Source organism: Mobula hypostoma, chromosome 22, assembly GCF_963921235.1.
Source record: "Mobula hypostoma chromosome 22, sMobHyp1.1, whole genome shotgun sequence".
In the NCBI taxonomy this organism is placed as follows: Eukaryota; Metazoa; Chordata; class Chondrichthyes; order Myliobatiformes; family Myliobatidae; genus Mobula; species Mobula hypostoma.
This window is the reverse complement of record NC_086118.1, coordinates 4,982,552-5,002,181: the sequence shown is the minus strand read 5'-3', so window position 1 is coordinate 5,002,181 and position 19,630 is coordinate 4,982,552. Positions and strand designations below refer to the sequence as shown.

At 40.8% G+C, this 19,630-nt stretch overlaps 1 protein-coding gene across 1 annotated transcript in view; it reads right to left on the bottom strand.

The window, feature by feature from the left end:
• Positions 1-19,630, bottom strand: part of evpla (envoplakin a) — a 92,027-nt gene that overhangs the window by 11,185 nt on the left and 61,212 nt on the right. Inside the window, exons 13-20 of the mRNA XM_063030924.1 lie at positions 16,883-17,034; positions 16,487-16,644; positions 14,944-15,122; positions 13,739-13,877; positions 9,638-9,831; positions 4,222-4,372; positions 2,756-2,839; positions 1,893-2,003 (exon numbers count right to left, since the gene is read on the bottom strand). Coding sequence (XP_062886994.1) covers positions 1,893-2,003; positions 2,756-2,839; positions 4,222-4,372; positions 9,638-9,831; positions 13,739-13,877; positions 14,944-15,122; positions 16,487-16,644; positions 16,883-17,034 — 1,168 coding nt within the window. The remainder of the gene's footprint in view (positions 1-1,892; positions 2,004-2,755; positions 2,840-4,221; positions 4,373-9,637; positions 9,832-13,738; positions 13,878-14,943; positions 15,123-16,486; positions 16,645-16,882; positions 17,035-19,630) is intronic.

The following is a 19,630-nucleotide window of genomic DNA, read 5'->3' as shown; positions in this document are numbered from 1 at the left end:
CCTGAACAATCAGGAAATTATCAATTTTCGCTTTAAATATACCCGTGGTCTTGGCCTCCACAGCTGTCTGTCGCAGAGCATTCCACAGATTGAACTACTCTCTGGCTAATAAAATTCCTCCTTATCTCTGTTCATACACTCCTACTCCTTCCTTTTAAAAAATACACACAGCTACATTTTGATTTTTTTTTGTGTCTGTTTTATCAGCTTTTCAAGTAGTGTGGCCCAGGTCATAACAATTGGTGACACCAAAATATTCTCCTCTTCTTGCTGTTATCTGTCAGTTTTCAAACATCCTGTCAATGGAATCAGCTTACCTCCCCTATCAAAACCATCTGCTATGTTTAAATATTTTTATTAAATCTTCCCTTAACCTTCACTGCTCTAAGCAGAATAATCTTGACTTCTTTGAGCTTTCATTATTATAGGTGTACCTTCCTGTTCTGCTTACTATAACCACTTTGAATCAAGTTGGATTTGTAGGGGTTTATGATCTAATTGTGTTCTTTCGTGTAAAAATTATGTATAATTTATGTTTTTTTCAAGTAAACATTGTGTATGTGATTTTATGTTCCTGTAACACACAAATTGCTGGATGAACTCAGCAGTACGGGCAGCAAATGTGGAAAAGAGTGGACAGTCTATATCTTAGCCAAGACCCTTCTTCAGGATCTCGGCCCAAAAATGTCGACTGCAATCTTTTCCATAGATGCTGCCTGACCTGCTGAGTTCCTCCAGCATTTTGTGTGTGTGCTTTGGATTTCCAGCATCTGCAGACTTCCTTATGTTTATGTCCCTGTGACGTTTTTCATTGCACCTGAATTGTTTATTAAACTTGAATGTGACACCTTTCTACTATGAGATGCATGGTCCATCACTGAGAGTACATCAGACCCCAGATATCCACTTGAGTCACAAATACTTGTACTGAGCTCATGACTTACATGCCACGGTGACTGCAAGAAATTGCATAGAATTGTAAACACACCTTCCCCTCTATGGACTCTGTCAATACTTCCATTGCCTTGGGAAACCATCCAACATAATCACGGAGCCCTACTAATCTTTGTCATTCTCTCTCCTGCTTTCAACCAATGGGCAGCAGCTGTGAAAGCCTTAGGACACATTCCACGAGGCTTCTATCCCTCTGTATATAAGACTCTTGAATGGATCTCTTGTATAATAAAGTACTCCTGACCTCATCATCTACATCGGCATGGTCCTTGTTCTTTATCAACCTACATGCACTACACTTCCTCTGTAACTGTATACTACATTCTGCATCTTATTATTTTTCCTTTTATGCTTCCTCAAATAATCTGTCTGGACGGCACACAAACAAAGCTTTTCACTGTCTTGTAAGCATGTGACAATACTAAACCAATTACCTGTAACCCAGTCACTGTCTTCAGCACTGGCTGAAATCACTCCTGATGTCTCGCCAAGTTTCCCCAAATGTTAGCCTGGAAGATTGAAAATGATTTCGGCATGGGCTAGATGGGCCAAAGGGCCTGTTTCTGTGCTGTACTTTCCTATAACTCTATCCTATGACTGATGGTTGGTCCATGCTGGAGTCGCTAATCTCCTTAGTAAAGAAAGGCATTGAGATGACATGACTGATCAATGGAACTAGACATAGATTACACAGAGTGTTAGAAGTCACACAGAACGTACACTAGAGGGAAAGGTCTTTCAGTCCATCAGATTGAGCCAGCATTTGTATTTCCCATTGTATCTCCAGCTACCCCTCCTCTTTCCCTTTTCACTTCATTTCACCTATCAGCATATATGTGTCTTTATCTGAACGTATCCATTCTTTTCACCAAACCTCTTCCCTGCGGTGATAAGCTGCACATTCTAAGCACAACTTGGAGCCAAGATCTTGTCTTTACCTGATCCTTAATGCTGTCTTGCAGTGCCTGAGTTCTTAGCTTCTTCGGGCCAGATGGGCCAGAGGTAGGGTCCAGAGATGCTTGGTACTTGTCATTGTTGGTTTCATAATCCTTTGGAAAAAGAACAAGCAAAACATTACTATTTTCATAAATGCAGGCTCAGAGAAATCCCCTGTGTCCTGAACCCCATCTTTCCCTCTTGTTCAGAACCTTCAGCTCAACACCAACTTGTGAGGAATGGGTTGGGGTGGTAGAGGCTTGCTAAATTAGGCAGCTGGTCCAAAATAATGCAATAATGTGGCTTTGAGCAGAGCAGAAATTGTCGGGGGTGGGGGGCAAAGAAATAGAAGAGTGTGACTTTGAGCAGATCAGAAATTGGGGTGGTGGGAGGAGAAATAGAAGAACGTGACTGAGCAGAGCCAAAATGCAGCCATCCTCAGCTGAAGTAAAACTGAACTTCTTCCTACCCCCACCTCAAAGTGTAAATATCATTATTGCAAAATGTCATTATTCTAACCCAATCCTCTGTGGAGTTGTAGAATAATAGTATAATACGAGTAATTCGGCCCACTTATCCATGCCAATCAAACCTTGTCCGATTTATCTGCACTTATCCCATGACATTTCCAATCCATGTACCTGGCAATGCACCAAATTAATCCTTTCTTCCTACCTCCAATTTTTTTTCTTCTGGATTCTTTGACACCTGGCTGTTTCTAAAGCAGGATTCATCTTTTTAAATTAAACATCCCCCTGATCCAGGGTCTACTTTGCCCAATCACACTTGGAAGCAGCAGTTACACCTGACAACAGGAGTAATCAGGTGATGAGAAATTGGAAGAATCTCCAAAGCCAACACATACCTTCAGTGTTGACTGCAAGTCTTGACAGAGATGGACGAGTTCATCTTTCTTAGATTCCTGCTTCTTGATATCATCGACCAGTTTCTGTAAAATCAAAGATGTTACAATGGAGTGAGGCTAGGTCCCCTCGGCTCTAACATGTGCATCAGGTTGAAGAATAAATCAAACTTGAGAAGTATCTCAATCAATGTTTCCATTAAGTTGGTTGGAAACTCAGAGGGCATCCACCCAACTTGTGCCAAAGATTGCTTTATGCCAAACCCTGGTTATCTTCAGTGAGGTGATATTAGTCCAGGCTCAGAAAACGTTGTGTGCTCGGTACATTGTTTTCAGCACAGATATGTTAATGTGTCTGCTTCTTTTCATAGTCCAGGAATTAGCTGAGAAAATTGTCCATCGAAAGTTCACCAGGTGGATAGGGAGTACGGACTTACAGTTACAGCTTGTGACAATCAGAGAGCTATATCAGACCACCAAGGTGTTATTGATCTGAGGGACAATATCATAGTTTCTGATTTGTTTTCTAAAGAAATGCTATTCATACAAAAAGAAGTGTGCACTGCCCCTTGAAAATGTGAGTGATCACTAATGCTTGAACTTGAGTGATTACAGCCGTGCCAAAGAAGTGAATTGCATCAGTACAAAACTGAAATGTGATCACCACAAAAACAGATCAATTGCCACAAAACATGGACAGGATTACAATTAAACAGAATGGATTATTTATTTATTCATTGTGATACTGCACAGAGAGTCCAGTTATCCCCTGATTAAACGCTGGCCTAATCACAGGACAATTTACAATGACCAATTAAGCTACCAACTGGGATGTCTGTGGAATGTGGGAGGAAATCAGAACACCCAGAAGAAACCCGTGTAGTCACGGGGAGAATGTACAAACTCCTTACAGGCAGCTATGAGATTTGAACCCCGGTCACTGGTAAAGTGTTGTGCTAACCACTACACTACCATGCTCCCCCCCATGAAAATGAAGTAGGATACCATGAAATAGACTGGATTACCATGATAATTTGGGTAAATTACCATGAAAGAGTTGATTGCCATGGACAATTGATTGGATTATCATGAAACAGAATAGGTTACTGAACAAAATTGAATGGATTACCAACAAATTGTACGATTTTCTGTGAAAATTTGATTGGGTTCCCGTAAAAAATGAGTGGGTTTCCATGAAAAAGACCACATTGATGCAGCATGTGTTATTTTTTTCTCCATTGTTCTATCTAGTTTGACAAGTTAGGTAAAGGAACTTCAAACCAAATATGACGTATTGAAGATGAAGAATAGGCAACAGCAGTTACAGTCGCAATGATGTATCAGACTTCATATCATGTGGTACAATAGTTTTAAAAGATTCATACACATGCAATACATGCAATTGTTATCAAACATGGACTGAAAGAGAGGTTTGAATTTCTACTTCCTCATGCTTAGATAACACGTACCTTCTGGGCTTGGAGTTTGGTTTGGACTTCACTGAGGCTGGCAGTGGGTTGCACTTGGTTGTTAGGAAGATTGTCCATCCAGGTGTTGAGTTCCTGCAGGGATGTTTTGTAATGCTGTTGGGCATTATCAGCATTCTGAAGCATATCCTCTCTGAAAAGATGAGAGGGCACAGTGTGAAGCTCTGGTGCAGAGAAGCTAATACAGTGAATAGCTCATGCCTACGCTGGTCAGGTATGTAATATCTATGGTATGATCCTCCCACTGGAGGCTTTAATGATCAGAGGTTTGTTTTGGAGATATCGATCTACAACATCATGCAAGTGCAGTGGGAGATGGACGTGAGTTGAGCTGGATGTCACCCCTACCTACTCGAAGCTCTGTAACTAAGGCCACAGCATCTCCTCACCCTAACATACCTTTGCACTCCAAAAAAATGAGAACCCAAACTTCTACAGCTGGAGGAAACAGCAGAAAGGGAACAGCAACAGATGAACATGAAAAGCAGTAGTCTGCACAGGATCATCATGGTACTCTGTCTTTAACAACAGGATGCGTGCCTAGGTTTTTAACATGCAAACACTTGTATTTCAAAAATATCAATCAAGCTGCCCATAATTACTGAAAATGTTTTTACAAACAGTTGATAAGGGAATATTTATAAGAACTATATGAGAAATAGGGCAAGATTCAGATCAGAATCCGGTCAAGTTGACACCAAGCTGCAGTCTCTGTTGAGGTCATGGCTCAGACTTCATTTTCTTTTAGGTTTGTAGGGATGATTTTCAGAACAAAGGGAGAGTTAGGGATTAGGTCAGGGTTTAGGGACAGGGATGTAAGGGAGTCAGAGGTCATGCCAGATTCGAGGTCTCCACTTCACACTCCATCTTCGAAGACCAGCAATGTGGATGTGTGACAGAGGACATCTATAGACGGAAGTCACGTCAGCAAGCACTGTGGATGAAGACCAGCGAGGATGAAAGCTGGTGGCCCCGAAGATCCAAGGTCGGTGGGTCCTCCCAGGTTAGTGAGTCCTGTAATCAAAGGGCCAGTGGGCAGGAGGCATGATGTTTTGATCGATTCTGGAATCTCCGAAATTTGGAGATTTCTACATCCCAAGGATAAAGAATTTTCTTTCTTTTCACATGTGCATCATACTTATTCTAGGATTGAATTTTTTTATAGACTCTCGTTTAATACCATCTGTAATTGAGTGTAATTATGACATTATTGCCATATCTGATCATGCACCATTGAATCTCTCTATTAAGTTATGGGATATACCTTCTGATACTAGACAATGGCGTTTTAATTCCAACTTACTTCAAGACTCAGATTTTGTAAAATTTATTAAGGATCAGATTGACTTTTTTTTGAACCAATACTACGGATGCAATTCCCAGTGGGGTTATATGGGACACTTTTAAAGCTTATATTTGTGGTCAGATCATTTCCTACTCAGCTGGATTGAAAAAACGCACTAAGAATGAAATACTTGTGTTGATTGATAAGATTAAAGACATTGATAAACAATATGCCACTGCTCCTAATGAGGAGCTTTACAAACAGAGAGTTGAACTTCAAATGGAGCATAGTTTACTCTTAACATCGTCAATAGAAAATCAATTAATGAAAACAAGAAGTGAGTTTTATATACATAGTGATAAATCTGGTAAATTATTAGCCAATCAATTGAAAACAGCTTCGGTTAAACGTCAAATTACTAAGATTCGTAAACCTAATGATACTTTAACAGTTGATCATGATGAGATTAATAAGTCTTTTCAAGAATTTTATACATCTTTATATCAGTCAGAATTTCCTCATGATCCCAGCAGGATGCAAGATTTTTTAAGGAATTTGAATTTTCTGAAATTAACACCTGAAGAACGTTCAAAGTTAGAAACATCTATTATGGATGAAGAAATAATGGGTGCTATTTCTTCAATGAATTCTGGCAAATCACCGAGCCCAGAAGGCTATACAGCAGAATTTTTAAAGTTTTTTTCTCCTACTCTTTCTCCCCAATTGTGCAGAGTTTTTAGAGATGCAATTATTATAGGTAAACTACCACAATCATTTTATGGAGCCTCTATTTCCTTAATTTTTTTTAAAAAAGGATCCTACTGAATGTGCATCATATAGACCAATTTCCTTACTGAATGTTGATTCAAAAATTTTTTCTAAAATCTTAGCATCTAGGTTAGAAAAGGTATTACCTCAAATTATTTCTGCGGATTAAACTGGATTTGTTAAAAATCGTTATTCATCTTTTAATATTAGGAGATTAATAAATACTATTTATACTCCTTCACTGAGAACTCCAGAATGTGTTATTTCATTAGATGCTGAGAAAGCTTTTGACAGAGTCGAATGGCCATGTTTATTTACTACGCTTGAGAAGTTTAATTTTAGCCCGATAATTATATCCTGGATTAAACTGATATACCATACTCCCTTAGCTTCGGTTTTGACTAACAATCAAAGATCTCCCTTTCTTTGATTATTTCGTGGCACTAGGCAGGGTTGTCCTTTAAGTCCTTTATTATTTGATATTGCTTTAGAACCTTTAGCAATTGCAATTCGAGATTCACCAAATAATTTTGGTATTATTCGTGGGAAAGAGATACATAAGTTATCATTATATGCAGATGATTTACTATTACATGTTTCTGACTGAGAAAAATCCATTCCCGCAACTTTATCCTTGTTGGATAAGTTTAGTAAATTTTCTGGTTACAAACTGAATCTTAGTAAGAGTGAACTTTTTCCGTTAACTATGATGGTTCCAAACCATAAATGTTTACCATTTAGATTAGTTACTGATCAATTTACTTATTTAGGAGTTAAAATTACTCAGAAGCATAAGGATTTATTAAAGGTTAATTTTTTACCCTTACTTGATCAGATTAAAGGTTTGGTTACTAAATGGTCACCAATGTTTTTGTCATTAATTGGTCGGAACAACGCTGTTAAGATGATTATTTTACCTAAGCTTCTATATTTATTTCAAGCACTGCCAATTTTTATTCCGAAATCTTTTTTTGACAATGTTGATTCAAAAATTTCCTCATACATATGGCAGAATAAAAATCCTAGATTAGGTAAAAGACATTTCCAGAAGCCCAAAAAGGAGGGTGGCTTAGCATTGCCAAACTTTAGATTCTACTGTTGGGCAATTAATATTCGTTATTTAAAATTTTGGACATGGAATTGGGATGCAGTTGCAAGTCCTCAATGGGTTAATCTTGAATGTAATTCTGTTTCAGGGTTTTCATTGGGCTCTATTTTAGGGACCCCACTTCCTTTTGACTTTTCTAAATTGGACAAACAAATGGATAACCCAATAGTTAAATATACTCTTTGAATATAGTTTCAGTTTCAAAAATTTTTTGGACTGAATCAATTTATTTTAACTAGCCCTACTATATCCAATTTTCTTTTTCATCCCTCTTTTTTGGATCAAGCATATCTGGTCTGGAAAACAAAAGGTATAATACGTTTTTCTGATTTATTTTTAGATAATTGTTTTATGTCTTTTGAACAATTATCTAATAAATATAACTTACATTTTTAATCACGTTTTTTTAGATATTTACAGATTAGAAACTTTTTAAATACTGTTCTTACTACCTTTCCAATTTCATACTCATCGGATATAATGGGAAAAATTTTGGATTTAAACCTTTTTCAGAAAGGTTCAATAACAATTATTTATAATATGATAAAGAAAATAAATCCAGATGTTTCCATACAATTAAGAATGACTGGGAAAGGGAACTTAAGCTTACCTTACCCACTGAGAAATGGCAAAAAATTTTCCAATGAGTTAACTCTTCCTCTATTTGTGCTAAACATGCGTTGATACAGTTTGAAGTTGTACACAGGGCTTATACGTCTAAGGATAAACTAACTTGTTATTAGTCTCATATAAACCCTGTATGTGATAGACGTCATTCTGAGACAGCCTCATTAACTCATATGTTTTGGTCTTGCCCTTTACTGAAGAAATATTGGGACGATATTTTTGATATTATTTCAACTGTTTTGAATATTGATTTACAACCTCATCTTATTACTGCCATCTGTGGTTTACCAATGATAGAAAAACATCATTTGACCTCTTCAGCTTGTCGGATGATTGCTTTTGTTACTCTAATGGCTAGAACATCTATAATATTGAATTGGAAAGAGATTAGTCCTCCAACTACATTTCATTGATTTTCTCAAACTATATCTTGTTTAAATCTAGAAAAAATTAGAAGTGTCATTTATGACCCATCTATTAAATTTGATGAGACTTGGAGACCATTTATTCAATATTTCCACATGATGTAATTTGATTCTTGGCAAATCTATTTTGTGATTTCAATGTATGGGGAGAGGAGCGGGAGTGGTGACACTATTGGTTCTATCTGAGGTATCATAATAGCCCTTTATTTTTCTTTTTCTTTTCCTTAGTTTTCTTTTAGTTTGGGTAGGTTAGTTTTTTTTAAGGGGATATATATTTTTTTCCTTTTTACGATATTTTTGTATTTTATGTATACTCTTTATGTATTTTACTGTTAATCCGTGAGATTTTGGGAGGTTTACTAACTATGTGTTACCTGACTGTATACTTTTATAATATAATTATTATTAATTAATACAATCCCAATTGCTCTGTACTTATTTTTTGTAATGTGAATGATGTTGAAACTAATAAAAGGATTGAAAAAGAAAGGAGGCACAATGACTACTGACCCCTAGGTATGTGACTCAGCAAGTCTAGAGTTCAAGGCCGGGAGTTCAGGGTTCAGTCATTGGCAAATCCAGAGTTTGAGGTCTGGAGTTAGGGGCACCGTCATCAGTGAGTACTGTGGGCGATACGAAAAACTGAACAGAAGTCTGGAAGTCAAGACCTAACGGCTGAACCGCTGTGTCTGAGAGTCTGGGGAAGTTGGGGCACAATGTCTGCAAGACCACAAGACCACGGGAGGCTGGAGGCCCAGAGGTGGCCCTCTTGTGAGGTCTGCGTGCGGGAGTAGGTTGGTGGAAGGGTGGGAGAGAGGAAAGGGGGTTGTTTTGCTATTGTTGTTCTGACATTGTTGCTTGAGTTCTGCTGAACACTGTGAGCATACTATGTTGGCATCTTGTGGGCTGCCCCAGTCGTTAACACAAATTAGGTACTTCACTGATGTACATGTGATAAATAAATTAACCTGAAGATTCTGATCAGAATCTCTCAATCTCCTACGCTCCAAGGAGCAAAGTCTGACCTCTGCTTGGTCAAGGACCTGAGACTGCCTCTGCAGCAACGCACTGTGAGTCAATTTGCCACAGTGCAGAGCTGAGACAGCTGGTACACCACTACCTTCAGCACCAGGCAGATACAACACCTCGCTGGGGATGACCCTTTTAAGAACGTGTATTACCCACCTCAGGTCCAGTTGATCACTGGCATTCTGAAAGCGTTTGTTCAACTTTTGGACTTCTGACCGTTGTTTCTTGATATCTGGACAGTATTCCTGGAAGTTCAACTCCAAAGTTCTGCAGCTGTCCTCCGTCTTTTTCAGATCCTGGTTCACCTTCTGCAGCTTGTCTTGGTCGTTATTTAGGTCTCGCCTAAGCCTCTGAATAAGAGAGAAGCAATGACAGGAGAGGAAAGGTTTCATGAGAGGAATAATCCAAAACTAGGCAGCATTTTCTTCTATTTTATGAGATCTTTATCCTTGCTCTGTGTATGTCTCAAATCTAAAACAAGATTGGATAACAAGGCATACCATTGTCCTGTTAATGAAGAGAGGGCTTCAGGCTCTTCTGAATCCCTTGCTAGAGGTGATCAGTATAGTTTCATTCAGTGAGAACTCCTAAGCAGAATACAATTACAGAGTGGATTCCACTCCAGCTCACAGTGACAGGAATGCCAACTAAGTGGAACCTTAGAACTCAGAACACTGCTTGGCTCTCAGCAGTGTGGAGGAGCCTTCATCACAGCCTGTTTCAATGGCAGCCACACAAGGAGTCAGTTTAACTGCTTCACTGCTGAACTTGATAAGAGAATCAGTGAATGCCATAATTTACAGTTTTGGTACTATAGTGAAGTCCCCTGCTTCTGCTGGGAATGCATATCAAGAACTTCTCTTTATAGGAATGAGTGAGGCTCAGAGATACAATACCTCTCCAACTCATTGACCAGTTCAGCCATGTAATTTGTATCCGGCAGAATGCCATTGACACCGTGTGAGACTCAACATGCTTTTCTCATTGCAGAGGTAAATCTCAGCCCTACATATACAGGAGGCCTCCAGGTTCTGTGGCTGAGAACTGTCCAAAAGCTGACTTCTCCTACCATCACAAACATCTGTTTTTGATACATTATTCTACATACGTTTACTAGAATTCTGTTATTTCATTAAATAGTCACCATAAAACTATCTGTAATTAAACTAGTAGAATATCTCCTGGAGCCAGTCATTAATCAATGTCATGAAATGTATTATTATTATTACTACTACTAACTTGTAAAATGCTTTAAAATGTAGGGTAGAATTTACATACAGTCAGATCATTTAAAACCTGGGGAGTCATTGTTCTTTGTTACCTTGGGAGGGTAAGGTGAGGACGGGAGGGTGAGGTGAGGATGGGAGGGTGAGGTGAGGTTGGGAGGGTGAGGTGAGGACGGGAGGTTACCCATCCTCACTCAAGGGTCCCCCTAGAGTGAAAAGCAGTGTTGGGAGAGGCTTAATTGAAAAAAAGTATGCAAACACAATTCAATATCTGTTCTTAAGGTGCATTCATTTTCATTTAAAGCGTACACACAGAGACATATACACACACACACACACACACACACACACACACACACACACACACACATATACACACACACACACACACACACACACACAGACACACACACACACACACACACACACACACACACACACATACACACACACACACATACACACACACACACACACACACACACGTTTCAAAGAGCAGAGTTGCCTGCAAAGTTTTCTTCATCTGAAACTGGCACAACATTGGCATGACTGCAAGAGGTTGCAGTTACAGCAACAGCATAGTGATTTCAAATAGATCACAAACATTTAAATAGATAATTTCCTTCTAAAAGATTGACTTTGGAGTTTATAGTCATAGTCATACTTTATTGATCCAAGGAGAAATTGGTTTTCGTTACAGTTGCACCATAAATAATTAAATAGTAATATGTAACTTATGCCAGGAAATAAGTCCAGGACTAGCCTATTGGCTCAGGGTGTCTGACCCTCCAAGGGAGGAGTGTAAAGTTTGATGGCCACAAGCAGGAATGACTTCCTATGACGCTCTGTGTTGCATCTCGGTGGAATGAGTCTCTGGCTGAATGAACTCCTGTGCCCAACCAGTACATTATGTAGTGGATGGGAGACATTGTCCAAGATGGCATGCAACTTGGACAGCATCCTCTTTTCAGACACCACCGTCAGAGAGTCCAGTTCCATCCTCACAACATCACTGGCCTGACGAATGAGTCTGTTGATCCTGTTGGTGTCCGCCACCCTCAGCCTGCTGCCCCAGCACACAACAGCAAACATGATAGCACTGGCCACCACAGACTCATAAAACATCCTCAGCATCGTCTGGCAGATGTTAAAGGACCTCAGTCTCCTCAGGAAATAGAGACGGCTCTGACCCTTCTTGTAGACAGCTTCAGTGTTCTTTGACCAGTCCAGTTTGTTGTCAGTTCGTATCCCCAGGTATTTGTAATCCCCCACCATGTCCACACTGACCCCCTGAATATAGTAGGAAGTTCTGGCCCACAGAATGTTTGCTGACATAGGATGTTGTTTATTTTACTTTTTATTGGACTTTTGAGACAACTTGAAGAACCCATGATTCTCCTCCCTGCAGTAAGCTGTTGTTCCCCTGAGGGCAGGCATTGGTGTGCTGGCTTAGTGAATTTCCAACTGTTAAGCAAATCAAGCTTGGCTCTGCCTTGGTTTTTCCTCTGTATTTTGGGGTCAAATATATTTCTTAAAAAAGTGTCAGTCTATTAGGTGAACACAAGAAATTCTGCAGATGCTGGAAATCCAAAGCAACACACGCAGACACAGAACTCTGGAGAAGATCAGCAGGTCAGGCAGCAGCCTACTTTTCCATCCCTTCTTCCTCATTTTGCGTGTGTTGCTCAGGTAACTCCTGAACCTAATGAAGTGGCCACTAAGTGTACGCTCATGGTCTTCTCCTGCTGTAGCCCATCCACTTCAAGGTTCAATGTGTTGTGCGTTCAGAGGTGCTCTTCTGCCCACCACAGTTGAAATACGTGCAGCACACACAACGCTTCAGGAACTCAGCAGGTCAGGCAGTAGCAATGGAAAAGAGTACAGTCGATGTTTCAGGCTGAGACCCTTCAGCAGGACTGGAGATGAAAAACCGAGGAATAGATTTAAAAGGTGAGGGGGAGGGGAAGAATAATCACAAGGTGACAGGTGAAACCTGAAGGGAGGGATGAAGTAAAGAGTTGGGAAGTTGATTGGTGAAAGGGACAGAAGACTAGGGAAGAAAGAGAAGGGAGGAGGAGCACCAGAGGGAGGCGATGGGCAGGCAAGGAGATAACCTGAGGGAGGGAAAAGGGGATGGGAAATGGGGAAGGAGATGTGAGTAAGGGGGGCATTACTGGAAGTTCGAGAAATCATTGTTCACATCACTGCTCCCCCTCTATGATCTCTGCAGCCCTCTGACGCTTCAACCACGTGCTCACCCAATCCCGCTACCACAGCCACGTATCCGTCCTGAGAACATGTCCTCGCTGCCAGCTTGTCACCTGTCACCTCCTGTTTCTCTCTCCCCTCCCTGCACCTTCTGAATCTACTCCAGTTTTCTTTTTCCAGTCCTGCTGAAGGATTTCGGCCCGAAACGTAGACCGTACTCTTTTCCATAGATTCTGCCTGGCCTGCTGAGTTCCTTCGGCATTTTGTATGTGTTGCTTGGATTTCCAGCACCTGCAGATTTTCTCTTGTTTGTGGTTGAAATATATGTTTACTTGAGTTACTGTCACTTTCCAGTCTGGCCAATCCTCTTTGACCTCTCTCAAAACGGAACTGCCGCTCACTGGATGTTTTATGTCTTTTGCACCATTCTCTGTAAAATCTAGGAACTGTTGTGTATGAAAATACCTGGAGACCTGCAGTTTCTGAGATACTCAGACCATCTCATCTGGCACCAACAATCATTCCACAGTCAAAGTCACTTAGATCACATTTCTTCCCCATTCTGACCTTTGGTTCAAACAACAACTGAACCTCTTGACAATGTCTGCATGCTTTTATGCATTGAGTTGCTGCCACATGATTGGCTGATTAAATATTGCATTGACGAGCAGGTGTACAGGTAGGTGTACCTAATAAAGTCAACACTGAATGTAGATTGATGGTGTGAAGTTGGAGTTCAGATCCATGGGCAAAGGACCAGCTTTTCCTTTCTTGGCTGTTTCAACATTGTGCTGAGTTTTCCCGGCTCCCCCAAGGTACTTACCTGTAGCTCAGTCTTCCTCTGCTGCATGGCGTTGGAAGTAGCAGGAACCACAGACTCCTCTGCAAGACCGGATTCGATTCTCCTAATGGCATCATTCGCTTTCTTAATGCTGGTTTCCAACTCTAATTGTGATGATGCTCTGGTCAAGGGAAAGACAAACATTTCTCAGAAGTGTCCCCTTGATATTGGGGAGTGACCCGCATATTCATCCATTAACTTTAAGAATAATAAATAGCAATGAGAAATTCAGCATGTCCCCGATACCTTCACCAATTCAACACAGAAAGCATCCTGACTGGATGTATCACAGATTGGTATGGCAACTGCTTTGCCCAGGGTTGCATGATATTGCAGAGAGTTGTGAATGCAGCCCAGTCCATAACATAAACCACCTTTCCCTCTATTAACTCCCTCTAAACCTCACTATGCAAGCAGGCTTTTTCCACTGAGGTGGGGTGAGACTGGAACTGGAGGTCATAGGTTTAGAGTGAAAGGTGAAATATTTAAGGGGAACCTGAGGGGGAACTTCTTCACTCAGAGGATAGTGTGAGTGTAGAACGAGCCACTAGTGGAAATGGTGGATGTGGGTTTGATTGCAATGTTTAAGAGAAGTTTGGGTAAGTACATGGATGGGAAGGATATGGAGGACTATGGTCCATATGTGGGTCAACGGGCTTAGGCAGAACAACCATTCAGTACAGACTATATCGCTGGAAGGTTTGTGCTGTAGTGCTCTATGACTCTATGCCAATCCTATTCTACCCAGTGAACTGGCCATATTCTCCATGTCCAATTCCATCCCATTATGTATCCAGTTCCATTTTGAAAGCTCCTTTTGGAGGTGTTTCCACTACCCTTTGAGATAGTAGAATGCACTCTGATGACAACATCTCAGGTCTAAAAATCTTTTCCATTTCCGCTCATTTCTTTTCACCTGAGCTGGTGTCCTCTGTTCACCAAGCTGCCTGCAACTCTGAATATTTTTCCCCTTATCTAATTCCACCAAAGCCATGGTGATTTGGAGCAGTTCTGTAGAACTTCTTAACCTGCAGTGATGTGAGAACAACAAGCCTGCTCCTCCAGGGTTGAATAAGCAGCTGCCACTCAGTGCCCTGGTTCTGAGTAGAGACAGCAATCAGAGAAGTTGGAAAACTCAAGGTGGGGGTGATGATGGAGAGACTATAAAGGTGGGTGCTGTGACTCACTTGTTCTGGTATTGGTTGGCCAGCGAGGTGACGTGTTTGTGCTTATTCGTCACATCGTTGAGCTTTTTTGGAAGCAGCGATGCAGAAGGCCCTGTGGGTTTCTTCAGAAGGTGTGAATCGCATTCTTTCTTTACAGAATCTTTCTCTACTCCAATCTTCTGTAAGCGATTATTTATATCCTGCAAATAGAGTCAGATTGGTAAATTGACCATACAGAATGTTTTAGTAAATTTTCACGTGTAATCCACAAAAGGAATCAATCCCTTGTTTGCTATTTAGTACAAATATGCCTCCCTCAGGATAAACATTATTTGCTAAGCTCTTCTGCTGATATATTCCTACACTACACTTACAAGACTAGGACTCTACAGAATACAGGGTAACTTTCAGTAATCTGAACCTTTATTTCCCATTGAATCCCATGTTATAAGTGAAGAAATATCCCTATGGAAATTTTTCCTCACAAAAGTAATGATCCAGCAGGTATGTGGTCTATAGGCAAGTAAATCGTGTTATATTGTCAGTAGAAGAGAAGGGTTGTTGTTTTAATGAACAAGATTTTACAATTTGATAAAGTATCATTGTACATGTATCAATAATATGGAGTGCCTTGTCAGTTTCCAAAACAAATCTCTTAAATGGTCTCCTACTGTGAACTAGCAGCCTATGATCATTGTCCTTAGTAAATTATTTAAGTTCTGTATATACATTGTGTGTTTATATTATTTTTCACATAAATTCTGTAAAAGTGAATATTTATTCCATTACTCAGATCTTTTTAGTAATTTTGTGCGGATTCTGTAAGGCTGAATTTCCATTACCTGTAAGACGAGGGTTCACTGTATATGTGGCTAAAATAAATCCTTACAACAACCATACTGCCTCCCCCAGGGACAGGACTGTCCTCATGGATCAGACAGTTGTGCCCAGTGGTACAAAAGTACAGACATAAAATCACGGAAGCTGAAATTTTCCCCCACCATACCCCAAGGAGTTTTTTTTAACATTCAAGGTACATTTATTTTCAAAATATTTATGCCGTATACAGTCCTGAGATTTGTCTTCCCACAGACAGCTACGAAACAAAGAAAACCATGAAACCATTCAAAGAAAAACATCAATTCCCCCCCACCCCCAACGCAAAAAAATTTTTACATTCTTTTCACCTCCCTACCTCTTCAGGATGTGTCTGCCTTCTACCCGCTCCATTTCCTTCCACCCGCTCCATTTCCTTCCACATACACCTCCTTCAGGTACAGTATGTCAGGTGTACTGAACAAGCCTTCTCTCCCCTCTCTCTGCTGTCACTACCACCACTTGCATCACTTGGTCTCTGCGCTACCTCAGGCATTCACTTTGATCTCTCCACCCTTCCATCTGCAATTTCAGACGTGCCTGGTTTTCTAATGCTTTCCTTGCTCTGATCGACCTGAAACATCAATCTACGTCTGTCCCCACAGATGCTACCTGACCTGCTGAGTATTTCCAGTGTTCTCTATTTAGTGTTTTTTTTTAAATTTCAGGAATGATTGGTTTGTCCTACCTGCTGGTCCTTGAGACGGTTAGCAATGTCCTGAGTGGGAGCACTTCGGTTGATTGGCATGTGAAGATGGGACATCACATCCTTCTCAGTATCTTCCAAGTTGTCATTGATCCTGTTGAGCTTGGACAGAAGATCTTTGCTCTGGGGATCATCCTTTCCTGAACGGAGGGAAACAGGCAAGTGACAGGTCATGTGATATAGCAGAAGCAAATAGGGTAATAGGGTTACCCGTTTACCCTAGGTCGCAGATCTAGCACTAAGGGTGACCCAAAGATTCAACATAAGCACTACAGCCTCAACCTGTTGATTGGTGCTTGGATCTGACACTTGGAGATATTCCACTGAATGGAGAACAGCTAAAAAGTAACATATGCTCCATTAACACCCTTCTCTCACCTGGTGCTGCAGCTTGGGTCAACAAGCTGGTTTCCTTGGTTGTGTGGTCCCGTTGTGTGGGTTTTGTTTGCTTTAATTCATTGTAACGGTTTTTCAATTTATTCTGAGTGTCTGACCGTTTCTTCTTCAAATCATCCAGTTCCTTCGCCAATCTAGAGGTAAACAGCAGACACCGACTGAGCAGAGGCACAAGAGATTTTGTAGATGCTGGAAGTTTGCAGCAACGTACAAAGGAGCTGGAGGAACTCAGTGGGTCAGGCAGCATCTATGCTGGGAAATGGACAGTTGACATTTTGGGCCGAGACTCTTCATCAGGACGGAACTATTGATTAGAAAGGAGGTAAAACTCTGTTCTGGGTTCATTCTGCACTTAGAACATGATATAGTGGAGTTTTATTTGGTATCCAATCAGGGTTGGACCTGCCATGGGTCAGTGCAAAGAGAGATTTATTGTGTGTACTTGCTCAGGGAGTGCTTGATCAAATGGTATGGAGAAAGCCTTACTTAATCCACATCTTACCTGTATGACAACAGGTGGGGCAGCACTCAAGGAGCTATTTCAACACTGCTATTGAACTAAACGTTTCAATGCAAGGTTTCAACCTCAAATGTTGACAATTTCTTTCCTCCAACAGATGATGCATGAGTCACTGAACAGCACAATGTCTGTGTTAGTATGTAGAATGGCTCTGATGTTCACCAGTAACCTGGCCTATGGCCGATCTCATTGAATGGGAAGTGCCCATTAGGCATTGAGGTCTCCCCTAATCAGCTCCTGAAACTTACAGGAAGCACTGAACCCAGGTAGAAGCAGACTTTTCCCATCGACTGCCAATGTGCCATCGACAGCAGATTTCCAATGCATGTGTTCCAGGAATCCAGGCTCACTTTGGCATGGATTAACTATCTTAATTAGAGGTTCTTTCGAGTGGCTGGGAACACACCAGGTACACACAATTTGCAGACCTTAGATTTTATGGCACAGGAAGGGGTTCTTTCAGCACAGTGTGTCTATTTCTGGTAAAACAAAATAAACCCCAGCTCTCAGCCAACATCGTTGTCGTGGTCAGCAAGAGGCTTTCTGAATGCACTGAGTCTTCCTGCCTCCTGTGCGGCAAGTCATTTCCCGACTTGCACCAAGGCTCTTAGGGCAAAAACTCTTCACTCCTTAGCACTATTCTTAATTTTATAGTTTAAATTTAGTAAATTTGCTTAACAATATGTTGCCTGGCCTCCCTGCTAACGGAAACTGGTCCTTGTTTAAATCTCTCATGATCTTGATGCATCTTATCTTTAATCTCCCCTTTTCTAAAGCAAATAGCTCCATCATAGCCAATCCACCCTCATAAGCCAAGTCTGACAAGCATCAAACATCCTTGTTAAGTGTCTGCTATAACCCCTCGATACTGTCACAGCTTTACTCCGTTGTGGTACCATCCTTAACGTTCTACCTCAGACTGCACTAAACTGAATGCCACTTGCCATTTTCCTTCTCATCTGCATTGTTTATTGCTATTTTTGTCCAATCAATCCACATCCAAATCCTGTACTGTCCGCAGACCTTCTTATATACAATATAACAATTACAGCACAGAAACTGGCCATCTCGGCCCTTCTAGTCCGTGCCAAACTCTTACTCTCACTTAGTCCCATTGACCTGCACTCAGCCCACATCCCTGCATTCCTTTCCTGTCCATATAGCTGTCCAATTTAACTTTAAATGACAACATCGAACCTGCCTCAACCACTTCTGCTGGAAGCTCGTTCCACACAGCCACCACTCTCTGAGTAAAGAAGTTCCCCCTCATGTTACCCCTAAACTATTGCCCTTTAACTCTCAACTCATGTCCTCTTGTTTGAATCTCCCCTACTCTCAATGGAAAAAGCCTATCCATGTCAACTCTGTCTATCCCTCTCATAATTTTAAATATCTCTATCAAGTCCCCTCTCAACCTTCTACGCTCCAAAGAATAAAGACCCAACTTGTTCAACCTTTCTCTGTAACTTAGCAGATGAAACGCAAGCAACATTCTAGTAAATCTCCTCTGTACTCTCTCAATTTTCTTGACATCTTTCCTATAATTCGGTGACCAGAACTGTACACAATACTCCAAATTTGGCCTTACCAATGCCTTATACAATTTCAACATTACATCCCAACTCCTATACTCAATGCTCTGATTTATAAAGGCCAGCATACCAAAAGCTTTCTTCACCACCCTATCCACATGAGATTCCACCTTCAGGGAGCTATGCACCATTATTCCTAGATCCCTCTGTTCTACAGCATTCTTCAATGCCCTACCATTTACCATGTATGTCCTATTTTGATTAGTCCTACCAAAATGTAGCACCTCACATTTATCAGCATTAAACTCCATCTGCCATCTTTCAGTCCATTCTTCTAAGTGGTCTAAATCTCTTTGCAAGCTTTGAAAACCTACTTCATTATCCACAACTCCACCTATCTTACTATCATCTGCATACTTACTAATCCAATTTACCACCACATCATCCAGATCATTAATATATATGACAAACAACATTGGACCCAGTACAGATCCCTGAGGCACACCACTAGACACCGTCCTCCAGTCTGACACACAGTTACCCACCACTACTCTCTGGCATCTCCCATCCAGCCACTGCTGAATCCATTTTACTACTTCAATATTAATACTTAACAATTGAACCTTCCTAACTGACCTTCCATGTGGGACCTTGTCAAAGGCCTTACTGAAGTCCATA